This window comes from Pongo pygmaeus, chromosome 10, assembly GCF_028885625.2.
Source record: "Pongo pygmaeus isolate AG05252 chromosome 10, NHGRI_mPonPyg2-v2.0_pri, whole genome shotgun sequence".
Lineage (NCBI taxonomy): Eukaryota > Metazoa > Chordata > Mammalia > Primates > Hominidae > Pongo > Pongo pygmaeus.
In genome coordinates this window covers 119,308,805-119,335,072 of record NC_072383.2, presented here as the reverse complement: position 1 = coordinate 119,335,072, position 26,268 = coordinate 119,308,805, and the positions used below count along the sequence as shown (strand labels likewise).

The following is a 26,268-nucleotide window of genomic DNA, read 5'->3' as shown; positions in this document are numbered from 1 at the left end:
TCACTGCACTCCAGCCTGGGCGACAGAGCAAAAAACTGTCTCAAAAAATTCCTGTTGTTTGGCTATATTTTCTTTTTTTGTTTTTAAGACAGTCTTAAAAATCAGTCTCAAAAAAACAAAACAAAAACAAAAACAAAAGGGCTTACTATGCACTCGCTGTGACAGGCATTTTGTCTGCATGACCCGCTTAAACTTCATATCCACCCACGAGGGAGGAACCATTGTTATCCCATTGCACAGATGAGGAAACTAAGATCTGAGACATGAATTAACCCTCCTGACAGCACCTGGCCGGGCCGGTAAATGACGGAGTGGGGAATCGAACCTCCATCTGTCGTCTCTCCATCTTATTACACTAAATGGACGAGTGAAACCCTGCACAGGAGAGCACCAACCGTGTTGACCAGAACAAGGAGTCAGCTGGCTTTGGGTTCGAATTCTGATCCTGCTCCTAACTGGATACGAGGCTTTGGTCTGAGCCCCAACTGCATTTATAAAATGGGCGAAGCATTGCCGTTGAAATGAAGGCTGGGAAGTGTTAGGAGTGAAATTTCTAGGAGGGGTGGAGCGCTCAGGGGTTGGGGGTGTCTTGCTACCTCCGCGCACTGCGGGCCTCTGGCGCCCCCTGTTGGCCAAAGAAGGATGTCGCAGACACTTTCTGGTGAAAGGTTGTTCTTGGGTGGGGAGTGCCGTCACTGTCACTGGTCCCTCGGCAGGGCCACGGAGTTCCCTCTTCCTACTCTTCTCTTCCCTACCTTCCCCTACATCCCTCCTTTAAGGTGGCCAAGAAGAGTGGGAGATGGGAAAATTGAGAACTCATTCCAGATCTTGCAAAAATCAGTTGTGAAATCTGCCTCCATTACAGACCTCACAGGACCAGCCAAGGCCAAGACACTTCTACAAATAATCAGGGATGGGCATAAAGACTAAGCTACAAAGCCATACATTAAAGTATTGGGTATAACAAGAAAACCTAGAAATAATGTAAACGTCTACCAAGGGGATACTGACCAACTTCACAGTGGTACGTCCAAACAATGCAATACTGCACAGCTGAAATAACAGTATTGTAGCTGAATAGTTGACATGAAAATATAGCCAAACGGCCAGGCGTGGTAGCTCACGCCTGTAATCCCAGCACTTTGGGAGGCCGAGGTGGGTGGATCACCTGAGGTCAGGAGTTCGAGACCAGCCTGGCCAACATGGTGAAACCCTGTCCCTACTAAAAATACAAAAATTAGCCAGTTGTGGTGGCACACACCTGTAGTCCCAGCTACTCGGGAGGCTGAGGCAGGAGAATCGCCTGAATCCAGGAGGCGGAGGTTGCAGTGAGCTGAGATCGTGCTCCAGCTTGGGCAACAGAGTGAGACTCCATCTCAAAAAAAAAAAAAAAAATACAAAAATTAGCTGGTCATGGTGGCAGGTGCCTGTAATCCCAGCTACTCAGGAGGCTGAGGCAGGAGAATCGCTTGACCTCAGGAGGCGGAGGTTGCAGCCAGCCAAAATCGTGCCATTTCACTCCAGCCTGGGCAACAAGACCAAGACTTTCTCTTAAAAACAAACAAAAAAAAAGAAAATATAGCCAAACAACAGGAATCAATCTTACAATCATGTTGAGCAAAAGAAGCCAGACACAAAAGAAAACATGCTGAAGAACATTTATATAAAGTTTAAGAACAGGCAAAATTAATCTAGCAGGGTAGAAGTGGTTAATAGTGGCTGATAGCAGTAAGGAATTTGACTGAAGAGGGCTCAGGGAACCTTCTGGGATACTGGAAATGCTCTTTATTTTAATCTTGGAGGTGGTTATAGAAGTCTATCCATATGTAAAAATTCATTGAGATGTACACTTAAGAATATGTACTTTATGTAATACCCCATAAGACATTTTTAAAAAAATACTTAAAAAGAAAATAAAAGAAAAAACATAATTTAACAGAGGGCATAGGTCTCAAACTGTTTTCTCTGTCTCAGGACCCCTTTACACACGTTACTGACGATGCCCAAGCGCTTTTAGTTTTGTGGGTTATATTTACTATGGACATTAAAGTTGAGAAATGTTTAAAAAACAATACACAATTCCTAGAGCAGTGATGTCATCACGTCAAGCAGCCTCTGGAAAACTTGACTGTTCACTCTGAGAGAATGAAAAAGACAAGTAACATCTTAGCATTATTATGAAAGTAATTTTGACTTCGGGGACTCCTAAATTGAGTGAGTTTAGTAAATCTCAGTGGTCCCCAGACGACACTTTGAGAACCGCTGGCCCAGGGGGAAAATGACAGAAGAAAACACACTACACGACAACAGTTATTCTCCCTCAGTGCTGGGATTATAATTTATTTGCTTCTTTGTGCTTTTCTGTTAAAAAAAAAAAAAGGTAAACGGAAATGGAAAATACAATGACCACGTAGTTTCTGCGAGCAAAAACGAGACGGCACACTCGCCTCCCTAAGATTATTGAAAGGCCCAAACAGCAATAGCATCTTTAGCTGTATGGAAGAATTAAACTGAGCTCAAACCTGAAAATAAAGGTCCGATTTCCCGTTTGTCAATCCCTGGGCTGTGAGGTGCAGGGTCTTGCCCTCAAAAGCTCCACCGTTCACCCTGGGGAGAGAATATACTCGCATACATAACTGTGCTGCAAGGTTCCCAGGGCCCCAAGGGCAGCGGCTGCATCCTACACAGTATTGTAACTTCGGTGTGCAGCAGAACCACCCATTACAGCTGCAAGCCGCTCCCCATTCCGGGGTTCAGCCCTCAAACGAGTCAGTGAGCCTCCGCAGGACGCATGCGCGCTTACAAACGCATTTGGGCGGGGCTTGAGGGAGCTGACAGACTTCGTCCTCTCAACTTTCTAGCTCCGCCCTAATATCCTGTCTCCTTCTCTGAATGGCTGAAAGGCTGCGGAAGCAAGCTTCCCATTGGCCGCGAACAGAACTCACATCCGGTTTGCACGCCGGACCGGAGAGCGCGGAGGCAGCCATGGTGCGGTTCAAGCACAGGTAAGCATTCCCTTCCAGACCCACCCAGTGCCTTTTTGGGTCCTCGCGGCCCCGCTAGTGTCCACCTTCCTCTCGCCTGCCGCAGGTACCTGCTCTGCGAACTGGTGTCTGACGACCCCCGCTGCCGCCTAAGCCTCGATGACCGAGTTCTGAGCAGCCTCGTACGGGACACGATCGCCAGGGTGCACGGAACTTTCGGCGCAGCCGCCTGCTCCATCGGCTTCGCGGGTGCAAGGGCGCTGGGGGAAGAGGGGAACCCGGGAGGATGGCGGGCTGTGGAGGGGGCAGGCGCCGGAGGAAGAAAGAAAGGGCACGAGTGGCCAAGCCCGTGCACCGTTTTTTGTAAGGTATCTCTTTACGCGCCTGGGACCCCAAGCGAGAGTCCGAAATTAGCAGAGCGCTAAAAGGGGCCCGAAGGCAGTGGGGCTTTGAGCTAGAGGCCTCTTTTTACCTGCTTGACAGGTAATTTCTGTAATTGGTTGTGATTGAATTTGATAGGGTAGGGAATTAAATGAGGGAAGCTGTGTATAGTTCCTAGTAAGAGCTATTATATGACCGATTACATTAACATCACATGGAAAAAAAAATGTCAAAAGTACCCCTGGGAAAGCCCTTAAATAGTTGGTAAAGTACAGAACACATGATTGTCAATATATGTAAATACAGGATGAGCTAGGACAGAGGGGCCCTTCTTTCACACCACTTAAATTAGTTCCCTCTTTTACTTTGCTTGAGATTGACTTCTGTACAGTTAAATGCAGATAGGCTTAACTCTCCTAAGTCAGGTGAGACTCAGAGCTGACTGCTACAAGAATTACAGAGCCCAAATGCAGTAAAACAGCCTGTTTTTCAGGCAAGGGTTTTGTGGGGGGTTTTCCTAAATTAAAATGGATCGCCTCCTACCTGCTCCTATTTATTGAATTAACTAGTGAATTAGAAAGCATTTTAAATTCTAAATTCATTCACCAGTTCTGAGTGGTATGCAACACAGTGGGTGTTTTGGCTTTTCTCTTTTACTCGCTGATAGATCCTACGTGCCACTTGCCTACAACATACTTTTGGCACATAGTAGGCTCTGTTACTCCAAAGTTTTCAAAGTTTTCCTTTTTTCGAGACAGTCTCACTGTTGCCCAGGCTGCTGGAGTGCAGCAGCGAGATCACGGGTCACTGCTGCCCTCTGCCTCCTGGGTTCAGGCGATTCTCATGCCTCAGCCTCCTGAGTGGCTGGAATTACAGGCGTGCACCACCATACCCGGCTAATTTTTGTATTTTTAGTAGAGACGGGGTTTCATCATGTTGGCCAGGCTGGCCTCGAACTCCTGACTTAAAGTGATCCGCCCGCCTCAGCCTCCCAAAGTGCTGGGATTACAGGCGTGAGCCACCACACACAGCGAAAGTTTTCCAAAATGATTTTTTTTTTCCTGTTGTAGTTCGATACCTCAATGCCTATACTGGAATAGTGCTACTTCGATGCAGAAAAGAATTCTATCAGCTTGTGTGGTCAGCTCTTCCCTTCATCACATACTTGGAGAACAAAGGACACCGTTACCCATGCTTTTTCAACACGTTACATGTGGGAGGTAGGAGTGATGTGGTATGGCTACTGATTTTCAATTGGTGACACGTTCACAGTTCAGTCTAGACTGGTGGGTGGGTCTTCCTGCTGTCCCGCTAACAAGACACTTCCCCCTACCTCTGAAAGTCTGTAAGGTCGAGACCTTTCACAAGCTGTTGACCACAGTAACTCATATGCCAGGTACAATAAGAACATGTCAGAAGTTCCTAATTCGGTACAACAGGAGACAGCTGTTGATCTTGTTGCAGAACTGCACTGATGAAGGTAAGCAACACTAGCCCAGTGCCCACTGAGCAGTGACTGACCTTAAGCTGAAGAAATCACTCCCAAAGACATCTTTCATCCCTGTTATCTGCCTTCTCCAGGAGAGCGGGAAGCTATCCAGAAATCTGTGACAAGAAGCTGCTTACTAGAGGAGGAGGAGTCAGGTGAGGAGGCTGCAGAAGCAATGGAGTGAACCTCTGCTCCCCACACAGCTGGCTACACTGCTCAGGCTTCAGGCCCACTTGTTGAACAGAACAATTTGGGTAGCAACAGCATCTTCCACAGTTTTCCAAACTGGATAGCTGCCAACCAGCGCACATTACCCACTTGGAGTACTCAGTTAAACTAAAGTTGCCTTTACCTAGCATTCCCTGGTGAAGTGTTGCAGGTTGTGAACTCTGTAGACATCTTTATTGCTTGGCTAAGAGTAGACTTAATAAATGTATCTGGTTCCCGTGGCATTTAGCATACTTATATTACAAAAAGGGCTTATGGAGTCCATCCTTGGCCAAATCTCTGTTCTCTCTCTATCCCTAGCCTTGGTGGGAAGACTGACTCCCTATGTGGTACTAGTTAAACTTTTTTTTTTGAGACAGTCTCACTCTATCACCCAGGCTGGAGCGTAGTGGCCCAGTATCGGCTCACTGCAACTTCCGGCTCCGGGGTTCAAGCAATTCTCCCACCTCAGCCTTCTACGTAGCTGGGATTACAGACGTGCACCACTACGTCTGGCTAATTTTTGTGTTTTTAGTAGAGATGGGGTTTTGCCATGTTGGCCAGGCTGCTGTTGAACTCCTGGCCTCAAGTGATCGGCCTGCCTCGGCCTCCCAAAGTGCCAGGATTAAAGGGTGAGCCACTGTGCCTGGCCTAAATTTTCAATACTTAGCCGTCTACCTGAAGCTTTGTACCCCCGGCCCCATGATGGGCCCTAAGCAAGCCAAGTCATTTGGAATAGAAATATTAGTTGAGACACAGCAACTGAACTGGCAGAGATCTATAGCCCATCTCAGTACTGAACCACAGGGTCTTACAGATACCAGATTCCTTGCCAATAGTTAATCAGGTAACTTAAAGAATACAACTTTGAGCCAGGCGCGGTGGCTGAGGCGGGCAGATCACAAAGTCAGGAGATCAAGACCATCCTAACACAGTGAAACCCTGTCTCCACTAAAAATACAAAAAATTAGCCTGGCATGGTGGCGGGTGCCTGTAATCTCAGCTACTCAGGAGTCTGAAGCAGGAGAATGGCGTGAACCCGGGAGGCGGAGCTTGCAGTGAGTCGCGATCCTGCCACTGCACTCCAGCCTGGGCTAGAGCGAGACTCTGTCTCAAACAAAAAATAAAACTTTTGCAGTTGGGTGGGGGGGGGGACTGGCCTCATCTGACATCATTACTGCATGGTCATGTAGCAGCTGCCCACTTAAGGAACTTAAGGTAGTTTTTGTAGTTCCACTCTTCTTTATTGCGCCTTACCCTGAAGAGAAGTCAGACTGCCATACTCACAGAAGTAGGAACGGCGGGAGACTTGTGATCCAGGTTTGATCTGCTACCTACTGACATTTCTGGGATCTGTTTTCTCCATAATACAATGGATGAGACTGAAGGTACCATACACATTTTACAGAAATACTGGTGATTCTGGCTTCAACATGCCCCCTCATCTGGAGGCCAGAACACCCTCATCCATCCAGGAAATTTCCTGATAGTATTTCTTTTAAAATGGCAGGTTAAAGCTAAGCCCAGCTCTAGAACCATTTAAACCTGACACCAGAAAAGACAGCCCACAATATCATAGTAGCTGTCACGTTAACCTATTCAAGAAATAACTTGTCTAGCTTACCTGTAATGAACTTAACAAAAAGCTCACATTGCTTGTGCAGGTGATTTATTATAACTATTTGCCTTTGCATTCTAATGCACCTAGAGGTCACTTTATTAAGCAGCAAAAGAATTCACATCAAATTCAGCTCAAACCAAGGCATAAGAAAACTGCTCTAGATGAGAGGGAGATGGTGGCAATGCTACCGCTTTCAGATGGCCCTGCTCTCCTGCAGCTGTACCAGACTCCTCCTCCTATGACTCAAGCCAGTCACTGAAAACAAGCTCGATCTTAGGGGTAGCAGGTCTCAGGGCTTCGTGAGTTACAGCTTTCCTTACCAACTCAAGCCATGCTCAAGAAGAGGCAAAACCCTCCTTTCACACATGCAAGTGCCAAAGACAGCCTACTCCATTAAGCTGGCACCACAGCCTGGCCATGTGTCAGAAAAAAAAAAAAACAAACAAAAAAAAACTGCAATTCAAACTGGGTGTCCTAAATCCATTTTATTCCCACCCCTGTTTCTTTAACAAGGAGAACTAAATAGATAGTAAAGATTCAGCTGTTTTTTAAAAGACAAACTGAGAGGTGTGCTGAGCCCAGGAAGCCCTGATACGATGCTACAGCAGAGCAGTGTGTGCCATTCTGGGTTAGACTGCTCTAATGCATCTCAAAGGGGACTCAATCTTATTTTGGGTTGAGAAAAATAATTACACATGGGTCAAAAAGACTAAACTGGCAATGAACTAAAAACCCTGACAGGAAGAGATCTCTTGTGAGTGTGAATACTTTATTTTGGTGTAAAGACAGGAAGCTGGAAAATACACTGTATTTAAAATTTTCTTGGTTCCCCCTCACATTGTGGAAACCCCCTCCCCCCAGAGCTAATCTGTTCAAACTCAAATACTTAAAAATTACAGCAGCCAAACAAAAGCATGGGGGAAAAAAAAACAAAAAAACCAGATGGAGAAGGTAGCCTGGGCCAGTAGTGTCACTTGGTGTGGACGACTGAGGTGCTGAACAGGAGCTTCTGTTTCTGTTTTTTTCTTTTCTTCCCTCCTTTCTCTTCTAAAGGGAGACACAGAAAGAGAGCTTAACTTAAAATGCCATCCCTTGTCCCCTGGCCAGTTTTCATTACTGAGAGTCACAGAGTGAGAGCTAAGAGTGGAGGCTCTGGAATTAGACTGCCTAGATGCCAACACCAGTCTTGGTATACACCAAGTGCGTGTCTTTGGGCAAGTCACTTTTAACCCCCTGGACCTCAGTTTCCCCATCTGTAACGTGAAGTACACCCATTTAACGTGGTTGTTGGGAGGATAAAATTAGCACAGTGCTAGGCACGTAGCACACCATACATATGTGATTCTTGTCTAGTCACGAACAGAGTGCGACAGGCTTCGAGACTGACTTCTCCATCTAATTAGCCACCCTGTACCAACTCAAGATTCTAAAGGATACAGGTTGTACAACCCACTGTATCTTGGAAGAGTTCCTCAGAATTTCACTTTCAGGCGTCATCAATTACTCTGGGGTGGCAAATAGGTCCTATCTGACATACCAAATGGAGTATTATTTAAATGACACTAGAGTGTGCTGAAGGGTTCAGAAGGGAAAGAGCCTAATTAGTGATGTCTGCCACTGAATCCAGGTGGGAATGGCGGTACATGTGTAGTAAGTTTGACAACCCTGGGCACTCCAGCCTCTGCCCTTACCAGAGAGGGGATCTGAAGTAGCTGGTGTGTCCAGTTTCATGAAGGCTGCTTCAATAGCTTGGCTGAAGGAATTTTGAAAACTGGGCACAGGAACACGGTCTGAACTATCACTCTCCCCATCGCTGTCCACAGGGGCAGGAGGAACTAAGCTGTTCTCATCTAAAAAATACCAGTGTTAAAACTATAGAAACAACTCTTTTTCTAGAAACAGCCTTTTATGGAAAGGAGCCAAACTCCCCCTTCACCAGTGGACCATCCTCACCTTTCTTTGGAGCAGTTTTGGGCCACACATCTGCTTTTGCTTTTCCAACCCTCAGCATCTGCCAAAGTGGGAAAGAAGTGGGGGAGAGAATTTAAGTAGCTGGTCCAGCTTCTTTTTCAGACCTACCTTGACTGACTGGAGAGGCACAGAACCAACTATCACCTTTGAAAAGATTTTCCAGGTACTTCTCTCCTTAACACACTGTTCTAGTCATGTTCCCTATATCCTGGCTAATGGAAATGGCAATGAAACCCACAAGGTAGTAAACCATAAGCTGTTTGTTCCTTAGCAAATGGGTAAAGAACACTGCACAGAAGGCACAAGAGATTCTTACTGAGACCCTCACATTGGGAATTCCGACTTTCTGGTAAGTTTTTCTGCCCTTCCTGGGACCCCTGAAAACATCGAGCTGTCGGAGGAAGCAGTGGGTAGTACCCTCCAGTTTTTGTTTCTTAGACAGTTTAGCTCGTCGCCCAGGCTGGCATGCAATGGCACAATATTGGCTCACTGCGACCTGTGCCTCCCGGGTTCAAGCAATTCTGTCCCAGCCTCCCAAGTAGCTGGGATTACAGGCACCCACCTGGCTAATTTTTGGATTTTTTTTTTTTAGTAGAGACGGGGTTTCACCATGTTGGCCAGGCTGGTCCTGAACTCTTGACCTCAGTTAATCCACTCACCTTGGCCTCCCAAAGTGCTGGGATTATAGGCGTGAGCCACTGTACCCGGCCTAGTACCCTCCAGTTTTTTCTGTTTTGTTTGAGATGGAGTTTCGCTCTTGTTGCCCAGGCTGGAGTGCAATGGCGCAAATCCTGGCTTACCGCAACCTCCGCCTCCCAGCTTCAAGTGATTCTCCTGCCTCATCCTCCTGAGTAGCTGGGATTATAGGCATGCACCACCACGCCTGGCTAATTTTTGTATTTTTAGTAAAGATGGAGTTTCTCCATGTTGGTCAGGCTGGTCTTGAACTCCTGACCTCAGGTGATCCACCCGCCTTGGCCTCCCAAAGTGCTGGGATTACAGGCATGAGACACTGTGCCCAGCCAAGTACCCTCCAGTTTTAAACCACACGGCTACTAAACTTCAGTTACCTAAAGCCATGAAAACTAACTAAACTCTCTCCTGACACCGCTTCAACAGCCCCTCACTACCTTTTAGTGTGCTTTTCCAATAGCTCCTTAATCATTAACTTTCAGATCCAACCACAGGCCAGTAAAATTCCTGCAATAAAATCAGAACAATCCTCATGCCCCTGAGGAATTTTCATTCCACTTGGCCAAGGCCAGCTTTGTAACTGCTGAAGGCTACTATGAGCCCCAACTGCAAATATGCCACTTAAAAGGCAGGGAACATTTTATTCCTGGAAAAATATCAAAAGACAAACCCAATGGGGTTCAAGCAGGGATGCCTTGTCCTTAAATCATATATTCCAAAGTGAGGAATGCCTATTACTCAAGATAAGTTTGTGCTGGCAGATGCCGATTTCATTAAATAACCTTTCTTCATTATGTTCCACTTTGATGAACTTCTCCCTTTGTCTCTAGGAGTTTGGGTCTCCTATGGTTTAGACATTTGACCCTCCCAAGCCTCATGTTAAAATCTGATCCTCAGTGTTGGAAGTGGGGACCTAATGGGAGGTGTTTGGGTCATGGGGGTGGACCCCTCATGAACAGATTAATGCCCTCCCTGGGGGATGGGAGACCTATTCTCGCATTCATTCCTGAAAGAGCTGGTGAGTGATGTCTGCCACTGGATCCAAGTGGGAATGGCAGTACATGTGTGTTTGACAGCCTGGGCACTCCAACCTCTGCCCTTACCACAGAAGGGATCTGAAGTAGCTGGTGTGTCCAGTTTCACAAAGGCTGCTTCAATAGCTTGGCTGAAGGCTATTTTGAAACTGGGCACAGGAACACGGTTGTTTAAAACAGCCTAGCACCTCCTCCCCTCCTTGCTTCCTCTCTTGCCATGTGATCTCTTCACAAGCAGGGACCCCTTCACTTCGTGTACCATGAGTGGAAGCAGCCTGAGGCAATCACCAGATGCCCAGTCCTCCAGCCAGCAGAGTCATGAGCCAAATAAACTTTTTTTTTTTTTTTTTTTGATAAATGACTCGGTCTCGGGTAATCTTTTACACCCACACAAATGGACTGAGACAGTATCCAAATAGTTTGACATGTGAATTGTTTTACTCTTAAAAGGTAATCAAAACGTCACCTATGTTTTATTCTTACCAAAATGTTTAAGTGTTTAACCTGAATCCATTCATTAGAAATCATACGAGTCCAAACCGTAGGATAGTCTATAAAACAACTGGCCACAGAAGGGAAAAAAAAAAAAAGAGGGGATATGGGCAAAGGAATGGTTATAGATCAAAGGAGACTAAAGAGACCTGACAACTAAATGAAGGGAGTAATGGGATTCTGCCCTGAGTTGAAAATAAAGGACATTGAGACAAATGGGGAGATAGAAATATGCAGCATATTAGATATTACTGTGGCAGTGGAATTTCTCTCATGTGATCACTGCAGTTCTACAGGTGAATATCCCACTTTCTTTGGCATGTATCTCCTAAGTACTTAGTGGTAAAGTATCATTCATGATATCTGCAACTTCTTTTCAACACAGAAAAAAGAGAAAGCAAATATATAACAGCAAAATAATAACTAGTGAATCTAGGTCAAAAGTGTAAGTATTCATAATACTATTCTTTCAACTCTAAGTGTGTTTTCCAAAATAAAGTTGAAAGAAAATAGCAATAAAGCCCAGTTTAAAAAAAAAAAGGCCAGGCACAGTGGTTCATGCCTGTAATCCCAGCACTTTGGGAGGCCGAGGCAGGTGGATCGCCTGAGGTCAAGAGTTCTAGACCAGCCTGGCCAACATTGTAAAACCCCATCTCTACTAAAAATACAAAAATTAGCCGAGCATGGTGGCAGGTGCCTGTAACCCAATCCCAGCTACCTGTGAGGCTGAGGCAGGAGAATCACTTGAACCCGGGAGGCGGTGGTTGCAGTGAGCCGAGATCACACCACTGCACTCCAGCCTTGGGGACAGGAGCAAGACTTCATCTCAAAACAAAACAAAACAAAACAAGTATTTGGCATAACTCCTGGGAGCCACTTGTTAATCACCTCTGAAGTCCAGCAGTTAATTTTCAGGATCCCCCTCTCTTCTCACCTCACCTCCACAATTATTTCATGTTCCTTGACTTCGGAACCCTCCTTACCAAAGCTCAATTCTTGCTTATTTCTCAGTACAAACTGCTATAATTACATAAGAAAGATCCGTATCAACTGCTCTAAAGAACTGTCAATGGCCGGGCGTGGTGGCTCACGCCTGTAATCCCAGCTCTTTGGGAGGCCGAGGCGGGCGGATCATGAGGTCAGGAGATTGAGACCATACTGGCTAATAAGGTGAAACCCTGTCTTTACTAAAAATACAAAAAATTAGCCAGGTGTGGTGGCAGGCGCCTGTAGTCCCAGCTACTTGGGAGGCTGAGGCAGGAGAATGGCATGAACCCGGGAGGCAGAGCTTGCAGTAAGCCAAGATCGCACCACGGAACTCCAGCCTGGGGACAGAGCGAGACTCCGTCTCAAAAAAAAAAAAGTCAAGATAATGATTCTGCACTAGCCTTAAAGAAATTTATACGGACTTCTTACAAGGGCACATATCAAGCTGTCCATCCATCTTCCTCACTTATCTGAATGCAGGAATGCTGAGTATTAGCTTGTTATCTTAGAGATTAACAAAGTGGTTTCACAGCAAGCTTCACTAGCCTATCGTTCCCCCACCCAGCTCCAAGGAAGCTGCTTTGGCTAGGTGCAGTATAACCAAGACAATCTTCCCCTCTCAAAGTGAAGAGAAATGGCTTATTTTATGTAACAGATAAATACCACCTGAATCAGAGGTCCTAGAACCAGAGACCAGTTAAAACTGATGCTGTATCCCCAAACCCTACAATAGTATCCAGTACACAAGTTATCAAATGATTTTTAAAATATTCTAAACTCTGATTCTGCCTCAGCTATTCTTGGCCTCTTTCCTGGGTATGTCTGCAGTAACATCTGAGGACTAAATCCATGAGCTTTCCTCTTAAGAATGCCTCCCATGATTATTAGAGTCAGTGCAACATTAGCCTGTTAAGTCTCTCCTTTTCCAACAGAGGGGACGTCCATGACATAATCTGCCCTCAGCCAACTCCACGCTGCATAAAGCTCCGACAGGCAGTTAACTTCCCTCCTACCCATCAGCTGACTCCATCTGTCTAGCCGCATTAGAATGAGAGGTAACAATCCCTGGAGGAGGGTCCCATAGTAATAAGCAGCAGAGTTCATGTTAAATACCCCTGGGCTGCTTCACAAGCAAAGGATTTACCTGGGCAAAGGAAGGGAAGGGAGAGTCTTCTTCCAGACTCCCAACGCAGAATGAGGGACTGCCCTGACTGGCAGTGGGTGACAGAGGGGTCAGCAGAAGGTCTGAAAGGGAACCAGAGACCTGATTATATTCGTCACGTTCCAAGGAGTCTCCTTAACAAGAAAGATGAGTGAGCCCTGAGTCAGGTCTGGAAAATTACAAATCATCCCCTCAAAAAAAAAAGCAAACATTGATCCAACTTTCAACTCTCCCATGTTCTTAAAAAGCCAACAATATCACCAGTGAAATCAGTGACCGGTATAGGAAGAGGGAAAAGCTTCATCGTTACAGTAACTCTAGAAGTCATGGTAGAATCTACTCCTAGTGTAAGAAAAAGTCTTTGCTTTTGAAATGCTATACTTTCCACAAAGGCTGGCTCTCAAGGATAGGTACTGTCAGGGACTGGTTTTACAAGGATAAAATAGCTCCAAGAAAAAGATAAAATTTAATCAGCTCAGCCTTTACATTCCCGATAGTAGATACTATGACCTGGGAGTAACCAATTAGAATCCAAGACACATCAACAAGATCCAGCACGAGGATGCAAACTTTTCCCTGATACTCCCTAGGTAATACACTTCTCTATCCTTTCTGACTAGAGCTGAACACTTCCCAGAGATGAGTCTATCCACTGCCCTGAACAGTGCTGGAGGAGAGGGGCCCTATTCTCTTCCCCAGCAACAGGCCCTCAACATGCTCAGTACTCTTATTACTAGGACCAACCAGTTGCTCTTGCTTAAATACATTAAAAGCTTGAACTTTCAGAAAAGCCGGGTGCGGTGGCTCACGCTGTAATCCCAGCACTTTGGGAAGCTGAGGTGGGTGGATCACCTGAGGTCAGGAGTTCGAGACCAGGCTGGCCAACATGGCAAAACCCCATCCCTACTAAAAATACAAAATTAGCTGGGCATGGTGGCAGGCACCCGTAATCTCAGCTACTTGGGAAGCTGAGGCAGGAGAATCACTTGAACCTGGGAAGTGGAGGCTGCAGTGAACCGAGATCGTGCCATTGTGCTCCAGCCTGGGTGATAGAGCAAAACTCCATCTTAAAAAAAAAAAAAAAAAAAAAAAAAGCTGGGTATGGTGGCTCACACCTGTAATCCCAGCACTTTGGGAGGCTGAGGCAGGCAGATCATGAGGTCAGGAGATCGAGACCATCCTGGCTAACACGGTGAAACCCCCTCTCTACTAAAAATACAAAAATTAGCCAGGCATGGTGGCACGCGCTGTAGTCCCAGCTACTCGGGAGGCTGGGGCAGGAGAATCACTTGAACCCACGAGGGGGAGGTTGCAGTGGGCCAAAATCGCACCACTGCACTCTAGCCTGGGCGACAGAGAGAGAGACTCTGTCCAAAACAAAACAAAACAAAACAAAAAGCAGCTTTCAGAAAAGACAGTATGTGAAAACACAATCTTGGTATCACAGATAGGCTGGGCACAGTGGCTCAGGCCTGTAATCCCAGCACATTAGGAGGCCGAGGCAGGCAGATCACTTGAGGCCATGAGTTTGAGACCAACCTGGCCAACATGGCGAAACCCCATCTCTACTAAAAATACAAAAATTAGCAGGGTATGGTGGTGCTGCCTGTAATCCCAGCTACTCGGGAGGCTGAGGCACAAGAATTGCTTCAACCTGGGATGCAGAGGTTGCAGTAAGCCGAGATTGTGCTTTGTGCCACTGCCCTCCAGCTTGGGTGACAGAGCGAGACCCTGTCTCAAAAAATAAATAAATAAAAAATAAAAATAAAAAAGGATGCATATCACAAATAATGTATTTAATGATCTGCCATAGTCCTTTGTATGCTCCTTTTTCAGTTAAGCAGAAGAGCGTCACAGTAGTGCAGTTCTCAAGAACCAGGTTCTAATCCCAGTTCTTGCCACTAAGTACCTGCCTCAGCCACAGGTTCCTAATCTGCAAAATGATATGCATATGAACAAAATGGTCACCAAAAGTTTTAAATATTCCAATGATGGACACTTTGTTAAGAATGCCCGACAGAGGCCAGGCACAGTGGCTCATGCCTGTAATCCCAGGACTTTGGGAAGCCAAGGCAGGTGGATTACCTGAGGTCGGCTGGCAGATCACCTGAAGTCGGGAGTTCGAGACTAGCGTGACCAACATGGAGAAACCCTGTCTCTACTAAAAATACAAAATTAGCCAGGCGTGGTGGCGCATGCCTGTAATCCCAACTACTTGGAGGCTGAGGCAGGAGAATCGCTTGAACCCAGGAGGCAGGGGTTGCAGTGAGCCGAGATTGCACCATTGCACTCCAGCCTGGGCAACAAGAGCGAAACTCCGTCTAAAACAAAACAAAACAAAACAAGAATGCCTGAGAAATCAGACATAAGCATCAAAAAGTATCTCTCTTGGCCAGGTGCAGTGGCTCACACCTGTAATCCCAGCACTCTGGGAGGCTCAGGCAGGAGGATCACTTGAGCCCAGGAGTTCAAGACTGCAGTGAGCTATGAATGCACCACAGCACTGAGCAAGACCCTATCTCTTAAAAACAAACAGGCTGGGCACAGCAGCTCCCACCTGCAATCCCAGCACTTTGGGAGGTTGAGGCAGGCAGAACACTTGAGGCCAGGAGTTCGAGACCAGCCTGGCCAACACGGAGAGACCTTGTCTCTATTAAAAACACAAAAATTAGCCAGGCATGGTGACGCACACCTGTAATCCCAGCTACTCATGAGGCTGAGGCAGGAGAATCGCTTGAACCCGGGAGGCAGAGGTTGCAGTTAGCTGAGATTGCACCAGTGCACTCCAGCCTGGGTGACAGAGCAAGACTCCATCTCAAAAAAAAAAAAAAAAAAAAAAAAAGAAAGAAAGAAAATGTGCCAGGCAGATGAAGATCACAAAAGATACTCTCTGAAATTATAGTAACTCTTTAATAAGTGTTCAATTTCATAACACTTTAAACACTCTTTATATATAAGACAAACTTTTTTAAGGCTAAAGGCCCATTTGAACATTTCAATCCAGTCTCATTCCTTAGAATGTAACACTACTACCAATTTGGAACACATCTGTCTCAGTATTTTTTTTTTTTTTTTGAGAGGGTCTAGCTGTGTTGCCCAGGCTAGAGTGCAGTGGCCCAATCTGGGCTCACTGCAACCTTTGCCTCCTAGGCTCAAGCCATCCCCCCACCTCAGCCTCCCAAGTAGCTGGGACTACAGGTACACACTACCACACCCGGCTAAATTTCGTATTTTTTGTAGAGACAAAATTTGGTTGGTCTTGAACTCCTGAGCTCAAGGGAATCTGCACACCTTGGCCTCCCAAAGTGCTGAGATTACAGGTGTGAGCCACCATGCCTGGCCTTCGATTCTTTTCTATACATTTAATATTTTTTTATTTCCTCCCCTGCCTTCTAAAAGAAGTTTTTCTATACATTTACATATATATACACACACACACACACACACACACACACTCATAATGAAATGCTTTAGTTTGGTGGTGGTGGTGTTTTATTTAAACCCACAAACATTTATTCTTGTTCTACAAATTACTTTTATCTTCCTATTAGTACGTGAATAGAAGAACTATATTCCCTATATTCCCTTCTTTAACAGGTGTGAATTTTTTTTTTTTTCTTTTGAGACAGTCTCGCTCTGTCGCCCAGGCTGGAGTGCAGTGGCGCAACCTTGTCTCACTGCGACCTCCGCCTCCCAGGTTCAAGCAATTCTGTTGCCTCAGCCTCCCAAGTAGCTGGGACTACAGGCGCCTGCCACCATGCCCTGATAATTTTTGTATTTTCAGTAGAGACAGGGTTTCACCGTGTTGGTCAGGCTGGTCTTGAATTCCTGACCTCGTGATCCACCTGCCTTGGCCTCTCAAAGTGCTGGGATTACAGGCATAAGCCACCGCGCCCGGCCTTCTGGTGTGAAATATTTTACAGTATAAATACTATAATTTAGTCATTTTCTTATTGGTAGGCTTTCTAAACTGTTTTTTTTTTTCTGAGCTATGAAAACGATGCTACAATAAAGAGACATGTACAAAGATGTTTAGGCACACAGGGGAGTAACTCAAACAAAAACTAGAAACAAAAACAGGTGGGTCCAAGGGAAGAATCCAGGTTCAACCATCCTGCCTAAAGAGCTCCTTGAGGTGCTTAGAAGCTGGCAGGGTAAAGCAGTCAGTATAGCAAGTGGGAAGGATGAATAAACATTAAGAATTTGATGTACTTCAGGACTACCAAAGTAAGGTTATGCCCCTGAAGTCCACACCATGCTGAGTGGGCTGGGGTTGTAAACTCAGACACCAAAGCTTTGCATAAGGTCTAGCTGATGGGTGAATTCATTAAATTTCACCTGTTTACCTGCATGGGAACCTGGACTTCTGCTGAGAGGAGAAAGGGAGAGGGCCCCATGGCCCTCGGTGCTGGTGGGACCCAAAGCAGAATCAGAGGAGCAGGTATAAGAATTGAAGGCAGGAAACTGCTGTAGATTCTCGAGGGGAATGTGGACTTCTGGGTCTGCAAAGGAAAGATAACCCTTGTAAACCCATTCACAGAATTCTTCAATTTTTTTTTTTTTTTTTTTTTTGAGATGGGGTCTCACTCTGTCACCCAGGCTGGAGGGTAGTGGTACGATCTCTGCTAACCGCATCCTCTGCCTCCCAGGCTCAAGCAATCCTCCCACCTCAGCCTCCCGAGTAGCCGGGACCACAGGCACGTGCCACAACACACAGCTAATTTTCTGAATTTTTAAAGCGATGGGGTTTCACCATGTTGCCCAGCCTGGTCTTGAACTCCTGAGCTCAAGTGATCTGCCTACCTTGGCCTCCCAAAGTGTTGGGATTACAGACGTGAGCCACCACACCTGGCCTGAATTTTTCAAATAGCTTCCAACAGTTGAGGACATCATACATGTGTACCCCCAAAGGTCTAGAGGATGCAGACAGAAGCTAAAACCCAAATTTACAATAACTGTCCTTCTATAATGTCTTTGTTTAATATAGTTAACCTTGTTCTAACTATTCATAATTGAGGCTGGGTAACAAACATGCGGGTTAATTATACTGTTCTACTTGTCTTGATATTTCCATAATAAAAAGGTTAAAACAAAAAATCCTCTTCCTGAAATATCAGTTTTCTCAAAGTTCAGGACATGTGCCAAACACCTACACAGTGTTGGGACCCCAAGTATACACTTAACTCCACTTGAGATATAAAATGTATGTTTCCATCCCATATGGAGTCAAAACACCGAAGTCCTTTTCTGGGCCAAGGACTCAGTTCCTTGTGTTCTAGTGGATAATGGGACCTCATGTCACACTAATCCCCTGGATTCAATGAAACTTATTTTGGAGAACCAGATCAAAAGGCTGTGCTTACTGCTATGAAAGATCTCTTAAATCCAACTTCCTGCACTTCCTAGTCTATCTAAGTTTCCATCTTATCAGACCCACCTGGCAGACTTGCTGTGTACAGCTGTCCCCTTTAATAAAGAGTCAGAGGTAAGGTCAGTGATCCAGAGGGCATGGGGGAACGATGGCCCCCAGCATTCTTAGCGAAGCCCCAATTCCCATCTCTGGAACACGTTTATATCACCCACTATTACCAAGGCTGAATTTCATCTTAATCTTTACTATGTGCTAGGCACTTTGACCCATATTAACTCATATTTGCAAGCAAGCCTATTAAGGAGGTGCGCTCATGATTCACATTCAAAAGTTGAAGAAAACAAGTGGCTACGGTCTGGCTCCCAGGTCCCAGACACAGAGTTCCATACAATGATGTACAGCAGTACTAGTCAAAGATGAAAGTTCCTGAACTTACACTTGCCCTGTTTCTTGTTCTCCTCTATCTCAATCCTGCGCTCTCGGCGGCGTTCCTCCCGAGCCTTCTTTTGGCGCTGACGTTTCCTCTTCTCAATGTCATCTGCGGATTGGTCAGGTTGTAAAGAGGTAGACCCAGGACAACCTGGTCATTACCTCCTCCCAGTATTAGCAGCTAAGCCCACACCAGTAGGCCCAGCTGGACTAGATGAACAGATGAAGTGTTTAGGAGGTACTAAGACTCATGATACAGTTCCATAAGTTTCCTCCCACACTGGGTTTCTAGCCACAAGAATCCCTGAACCCTACTATAAAGAGAAGCAGAGCAGGGGCGTTCTCACCTGAGAACATCTCTAGGGTTTCCTTAGAGACCACAGGAGGTTGCAAAGCCAGTTCACAGATGCTGAACTCACAGGTGAGTGGCAAGTGAGAGAGATATCTGTGACGCTGTCGAACATCCTACATTGGAAAAAGGACCAATACTCAACAAAAGCAAGCCTAACTCTGAAAGAAGGGGGTCCTAACCCCGATATCCAACAATATATACATAACACAGCCAGCACTGGGGTTGGAAACAGTAGTGCTCAATTATCCTCATTTTGAAAAGCCAAAGAGAAACTGTCAACCTACAGCAAGGTGGAATAAGCAACCAAATCCAGTTATTTTTGGTTTGTACTACAAAGGAGTGAACTGAGTCCGGCAACAAATAATCTAAAGCCCATCAGCTGTTTCTGATTTTTCAAGGGCCCACAGCTGAGGGGGACGAACAGAGACGATAAAAAGTTATTTGTTGGCAGAAAAACAGAACAGAAAAAAACCTGGGAACCACTGACAGAATTAATAACTGGGAAGGAAGATAAAGCAGATCTCCCTGTTGAAAGACACTTGGCCTGAAATAGTAGAAAATGAAGCCCAATTTTTTTTTTTTTTTTCTGAGACATGGTCTTGCTCTGTCGCCCAGGCCGGCTCACTGCAGACTTGATCTCCTCAGCTCAGGTGATCCTTCTGCCTCAGCCTCCTGAAGAGCTGGGACAACAGGTGCACATCATCACACCCAGCTAATTTTTTCTGTATTTTTTGTAGAAATACCCTGTCTGGTCTGAAACTCCTAGCCTCAAGCAATCTGCCTGAGTAGGCCTCCCAAAAGTGCTGGGATTACAGGTGTGGGCTACCACATCCAACCCATTTATTTTCATTTCTATTTTTTTTCTGCACATGTTTGATGAAAAATTTATAGTACTCAAAGAGTCTAATTTTAAATCTTACAACAAATTTATGACATTTCTCCCAAGCAATAAGGAAGAAAAGAAACAAAAATAAACTGCATCTTGAATAAAAGGAAGAAATATCTACATCCCCAAACTACAATCAATGAACCAGAGAAGCAGGGAGCAGCACTAACTGATTTAACAGAACCCTGGCATGCTGAGGGGACACTTCACTTACAAAGAATTCACAGCACCATCATTGACAGAAGGGCTAAAAATACAAAAACTAAAGGCCTTGAAGGTTTGTGAAGGTAGGCTAGGCCTACCTCAAAGAGATTAGGTTGCCTGACCCTCCATTTCTACAGGAAGGCCTCACCTCAGACATGGTGTAGCCAGCAATCTCCACCACAGTTGCTGAGATCTTCTCGGGGCTCCTCTCCAGGCTGCCGTACTCCCGCACGAGGCAGCGCACATTCACGGGGTGCAGGAACATGTGCTGTCCATCTTCCGCTGAGGACAAGGGGCTCTATCACACACCAGTCTTGGCCAGTCCCGAGAAGGCTCCCCACCCCTCCCCATGCCCAAGGGCTCAAGCCACCCAAGCCACAGGATCTAGTGGCGCTCCTCTGCTTAGAGCACCGGGTCACCTCTGAAACACCTATGCGGCAACCCAGTCCTCTCTTCAGGCACCCTCACCTTGGTAAAAGTAGTAACAAGGAGAGCTGCTGAGGCGTGTGAAGCCTGACTTGGTGATGGGTTCCTGCTGGCTGGACTCAGTGCAAATGGTCCCCTCTTTAAGATTGTCATCTGCTAACTCCAAGTCATCACAGGCCTCTGGCAACCCCTCAGGCTCTGGTTCAGACACTGCTTCCTCCTCTTCTACCAGAGGGAGAGCAAGAGGTCTAGAAGGAGTGTCCAGAGAACAAACTTCCGTGGTTTCTTCATCGAAGGCAGACAGATACTCCAGCACACCCTGTTGCAGCAAACTCTAGGTCAACCGAAAGTATATCTCCTGCTTTCCGAAAGCAATGTGGCAAATGTAGGCCTAAGAGCCAAGCTCCCTAGATGTTTATCTTAGCTGTCATGTTCACTGATTTAACACCCCTGGGGAAAGAACTAATAACAAGCATACAGAAAATACTCATTGTCCCCTCTTCTCTTGAGAAGGTTTAGATCTCACAGTAATGCCTACCAGCTCAATGGCAGCATTTGAGGAATGGCAGCCACTTAGTAACAGGAACACACTAACCTTCCTGGGTTGAAAAACAGACTCCTTCGCCAAGGGAGCCATCAGCACCAGTTGTTCCAGAGCAGCCACAACACCAGTGACCTCCCCTCTGCTTCCAGCCAATCCCGACAGAGCCTCTTCCCGAGTCTAACGCAGCCAGAGAGAACACCAGAGAATGTTAAGTTTCCAGAAACACACTTAGCTTGAAGGGCAAGGGCTTAGAATGGCCTCTCAACAGGACCAAAAGTTAAAAGGCAATGAGACCCAATGGGAAGGAGTTAGGTGCTTAAATATCTCAACTTTGAGGGAAACAGAAGCAAAAAGCATGCAATACCCACTAAAGGATTGGAATCTGCTTAGAATCTGACACTGGGGAGTGTAAATTAGTTCAACCATTGTGGAAAACAGTGTGGTGATTCCTCAAAGACCTAAAGACAGAAATACAATTTCACCCAGCAATCCCATTACTGGGTATATAGCCAAAGAAATATAAATCATTCTACAGTAAAGACACATACGGCCGGGTGTGGTGGCTCATGCCTGTAATCCCAGCACTTTGGGAGACTGAGGTGGGTGGATCACCTGAGGTTGGGAGTTCAAGACCACCCTAACCAACATGGAGAAACCCCATCTCTACTAAAAATACAACATAACCCAGGCATGGTGGGGCATGCCTGTCATTCCTGCTACTCAGGAGGCTGAGGCAGGAGAATCACTTGAACCTTGGAGGCAGAGGTTGTGATGAGCCGAGATCACGCCACTGCACTCCAGCCTGGGCAACGAGAGCAAAACTCTGTCTCAAAAAAAAAAGAAAAAGAAAAAGAAAAACCAAATATCGCACGCATGTTCTCACTTTTAAGTGGGAGCTAAATGATGAGAAAACATGGACACATAGAGGGGAACACACACAGAGGCCTATCAGAGGGTGGAGGGTGGGAGGAGGGAGGGGATCATGAAAAATAACTAAGGGGTACTAAGCTTAATACCTGGGTGAAAATCTGTGTAACAAACCCCCATGACACAGGTTTACCGTGTAACAACCTGCATTTGTACCCCTGAACTTAAAAGTTAAAAAAAATAAAGAGAATCTGACACTAACAACATTATACAAAAAACTTCCAGAACAGAAATCTAAGAACATGAAACTAACCTAGTTTTTACAAACTATGCTTAGACAGAGGTCCAGAGTACTAGGAAGGGTTTAGCTAACTCCACCTCAGCCTGGACAGCTCTATTCTGTGTAGCCCTTCTTATGCTTGTAATGGCATTTGAACAAATACGGCTGCAATGTATTACAGAAAGAAAGCAAAAGTTAAATATACAGGACTCTACCCAAGGAGCCCTTGGGAGTCAGGGAGAAGGGAATTCAAATACCAGCTGCATCCCTTACTAGCAAATGACCCAACCCAGGATTCAGTTTCCTCATCCATGAAAGGGGATAGTTCTACAACACTAGAAGCTTCAGTGAGATAAATGTGTATAGCACAGGTCCTATCAAATGCTGATCACTCAATAAATATGGGCTTCTATTGCTCTAAGCTAGATCAGTGGTTCCAGGAGTGTGGGCTGGGGATGAGCAGCCATCAGAATCACCCTAGAACTTGTTATATGCAAATTACTGAGCCTACTGAGCTTAACCTACGCAATCAATATCTCAAGGTGGGGCCTAACAACCAGTGGTTGTGATGCTTCAAGAATCCCTGTTGTGGAAGATGAAAGACCCAGGGAATTCTATTCTTGTGTAATTCTTGCCGTTTCAGGTACTCCTAAGGCATACTGGGCAGGCCATAATACTTTCTCCACAATGTCTCTCAAAACACCTCTAGAACAGAATCTTAAGTATTTTCCCAGAAAACAACTCTAACTTGCTTTAAGAACATAGCTAATCTAAAAAACTCCACTGTCACAATTAGTTATAAAATCATTTTGACTTGCTCCTTTCAGCTCTAGAAAGAGCTTTAAAAGCCCTAGGTTAAACCTTCTCTACTGTCATCAAACAAAGCCCAAAACAAATTGGCTTTTTTAGCCATTCTCTGCTTATTGTCTTAAATGTGGAATGGAACTAACTTAACCCCCAGCGTCCATCAACTCACCCCCGACAGAGTGAAAAGGTTTAGCATTTCTGGTTTTCACCAGAGACCACCGAGAGAGTGAAAAGGTTTAGCATCTCCAGTGCATCCTCTCACCTTGAGCTCCTGGATAGCTGCCTCAATAAAGCAGGACTCGGGAGTGTGCTTCTCCTCTGCCAGCTGCTGCTCTAGTGCTACTTTCTCCTCCAGAACTACCCGGTGCAGCACCTGCTCCTTAGAGGCCAGCAGCAACTTGGAGTACTGGCTGTGCTGTTCATCTATAAGAATGCCAGCAAGATCAAAGAAATGCAACACTCAAAGCTCATGACAGTGTAGCTAACTAGGAATTTTCAAATACAGCCTTTTCTCTGGGGTGAAAATGGGGTAATTTAGCATGAGTTCCTAGAAAATAATTTAACAATGGTCTTAAAATAAGGTCTGTAGCTCTGCTTTTGATATAAGAAACCTAAGAAACCCAGAGATGTAGTCAAAACTTTAGTCATGCATTTTTTTTTTAAATTTAATTTAATTTTTTTTTTTTTTGAGATAGAGTCTCACTCTGTTGCCCAGACTGGAGTGCAGTGGCGCGATCTCGGCTCACTGCAAGCTCCACGTCCCGGGTTCGCGCCATTCTCCTGCCTCAGCCTCTGGAGTAGCTGGGACTACAGGCACCCGCCACCACGCCCAGCTAATTTTTTGTATTTTTTAGTAGAGACAGGGTTTCATCGTGTTAGCCAGGACGGTCTCGATCCTCTGACCTCGTGATCCGCCCGCCTCAGCCTCCCAAAGTGCTGGGATTACAGGCGTGAGCCACCGCGCCCGGCCTAGTCACGCGTTTATTATTACAGCATTGTATGTAATATCAGAAAAGCTCAAACCAGCCAGGCAGCGTGGCTCACACCTGTAATCCCAGCACTTTGGGAGGTCGAGGCGAGTGGATCACTTGAGATCACGAGTTCGAGACCAGCCTGACCAACATAGTGAAACCCCGTCTCTACTAAAGATACAAAAAAATTAGTTGGGCATGGTGGGGCATGCCTGTAATCCCAGCTACTCGGAAGGCTGAGGCAGGAGAACTGCTTGAACCCAGGAGACAGAGGTCGCAGTAAGCCAAGATCATGCCACTGCATTCCAGCTTGGGTGACAAAAGTGAAACTCTGTCTCAAAAAAACAAACAAACAAACAAACAAACAAAAAACAGAAAAAGAAAAGCTCAAACCAACCAGGAAAACCAACAATAAAGAATAAAGAAATGGTAGACCAGCGCAGTGGCTCACACCTGTAATCCCAGTACTTTGGGAGGCCAAGACAGGAAGACTGCTTGAGTTTAGAAGTTTAAGACCAAGCCAGCTGGGTGTGGTGGCTCACGCCTGTAATCCCAGCACTTTGGGAGGCTTAGGCAGGTGGATCGCCTGAAGTTGGGAGTTCGAGACCAGCCTGGCCAACACAGAGACACCCCGTATCTACTAAAAATACAAAAAATTAGCTGGGCATGGTGACGGGTGCCTGTAATCCCAGCTACTAGGGAGGCTGGAGTAAGAAAATCGCTTGAACCCAGGAAGCAGAGGTTTCAGTGAGCCAAGATCGCACCATTGCACTCCAGCCTGGGCAACAAGCGCAAAACTCTGCCTCAAAAAATAAAATTAAAATTAAAAAACATAAGACCAGGCGGAGCATGGTGGCTCACTTCTGTAATCCCAGCACTTTAGGAGGCTGAGGTGGGCGGATCACAAAATCAAGAGATTGAGACCATGCTGGCCAACATGGTGAAACCCCGTCTCTACTAAAAATACAAAAATTAGCCGGGTGTGGTGGCGCATGCCTGAAATCTCAGCTACTCAGGAGGCTGAGGCAGGAGAATCTCTTCCTGGGAGGCGGAGATTGCAGTGAGCTGGGATTGCACCACTGCACTCCAGCCTGGCAACAGAGTGAGACTCCATCTCAAAACAAAAACAAAAACAAAAAATGCAAACACAAAAAAAAACAAAAACAAAAATTAGCCAGGAGTGGTGGCAGGTGCCTGTAATGCCAGCTACTCTGGAAGCTGAGGAAGGAAAATCATTTGAACCCAGGAGGTGGAGGTTGCAGTGAGCCGAGATCACACCATTGCACTCCAGCCTGGGCAACAGAGCAAGACTCCGTCTCAAAAAAAGGAAAAAAAAAAAAAAAAGAGTAGTTCAAGAACAGCCTATCAACATAGCAAGACCTCATCTCTGCTAAAAATCAAAATAAAAAATTAACTATACCACCATGCCCAGTTAATTTTTTAAAATTAAAAATATATAATTTTAAATTAAAATTTAAATTAATTAATTAAAAGTAATTTTAATTATTTTAATGAGTTTAATTAATTAAAAGTAATTATTGCCACTGTACTCCAGCCCGGGTGACAAAGTGAGATTCCATCTCAAATAAAGGGTTAATGACATGATGGTATGTTCATTAATGAAAATTCTGTGGACACTAACAGTGGTTTTCTTGGCTGGGCACAGTGGCTCACGCCTGTAATCCCAGCACTTTGGGAGGTAAGGCAGGCGGATCACTTGAGCTCTGGAGTTCGAGACTAGCCTGCCAATATGGTGAAACCCCGTCTCTACTAAAAAATACAAAAAAAATTAGTCGGGCATGGTGGCAGGCGCCTGTAGTCCCAGCTACTCGGGAGGCTGAGGCACGAGAATCGCTTGAACCCGGGAGGCGGAGGTTGCAGTGAGCCAAGATCATGCCACTGCACTCCAGCCTGGGTGACAGAGCCAGACTCTGTCTCAAAAAAAAAAAAAAAAAAAAAAAGTATATATATATATATGTAAAATAAAATAAAAATAAAATTTATCCATCTTTTATAACATCTATCATTTCAGCCTGGTTCAAAAATCCACCCATACCTGAGGATTTTTTTTTAATTAATACACATTTTTAACGTTTTAAGTTGTTAAACA

The 26,268-nt window shown here is 45.5% G+C and overlaps 2 protein-coding genes across 7 annotated transcripts in view; one reads left to right on the top strand and one right to left on the bottom strand.

Annotated features, from left to right (window-relative positions):
* Nucleotides 1–2,901: 2,901 nt before the first annotated feature.
* POP5 (POP5 homolog, ribonuclease P/MRP subunit) lies at nt 2,902–5,321 on the top strand. 2 transcript variants are annotated; one of them, XM_054444638.2, is made up of 5 exons: nt 2,902–3,005; nt 3,091–3,233; nt 4,436–4,585; nt 4,762–4,845; nt 4,947–5,321. In XM_054444638.2, the coding sequence occupies exons 1-5, from the start codon at nt 2,986–2,988 to the stop codon at nt 5,036–5,038; spliced, it is 489 nt and encodes a 162-aa protein (XP_054300613.1). In that variant the 5' UTR covers nt 2,902–2,985; the 3' UTR covers nt 5,039–5,321. The 2 variants fall into 2 exon arrangements, with proteins under 2 accessions (XP_054300613.1, XP_054300614.1); XM_054444639.2 differs by lacking the exon at nt 4,436–4,585.
* Nucleotides 5,322–7,430: 2,109 nt separating this feature from the next.
* The window catches only part of RNF10 (ring finger protein 10), a 43,052-nt gene continuing 24,214 nt past the window's right edge, over nt 7,431–26,268 (bottom strand). For 2 of the 5 annotated variants that reach the window (XM_054444632.2, XM_054444633.2), the window contains exons 7-17: nt 23,450–23,610; nt 21,285–21,410; nt 20,732–21,008; nt 20,412–20,545; nt 19,169–19,286; nt 18,829–18,930; nt 17,368–17,523; nt 13,004–13,104; nt 8,636–8,693; nt 8,374–8,532; nt 7,431–7,729 (exon numbers count right to left, since the gene is read on the bottom strand). In XM_054444632.2, the coding sequence (XP_054300607.1) occupies nt 7,653–7,729; nt 8,374–8,532; nt 8,636–8,693; nt 13,004–13,104; nt 17,368–17,523; nt 18,829–18,930; nt 19,169–19,286; nt 20,412–20,545; nt 20,732–21,008; nt 21,285–21,410; nt 23,450–23,610 (1,469 nt within the window). In that variant the 3' untranslated portion in view covers nt 7,431–7,652. Of the gene's footprint in view, nt 7,730–8,373; nt 8,533–8,635; nt 8,694–13,003; nt 13,105–17,367; nt 17,524–18,828; nt 18,931–19,168; nt 19,287–20,411; nt 20,546–20,731; nt 21,009–21,284; nt 21,411–23,449; nt 23,611–26,268 lie in introns of those variants that run through there. The other 3 variants (XM_054444634.2, XM_063646784.1, XM_054444637.2) reach the window with 2 other exon arrangements.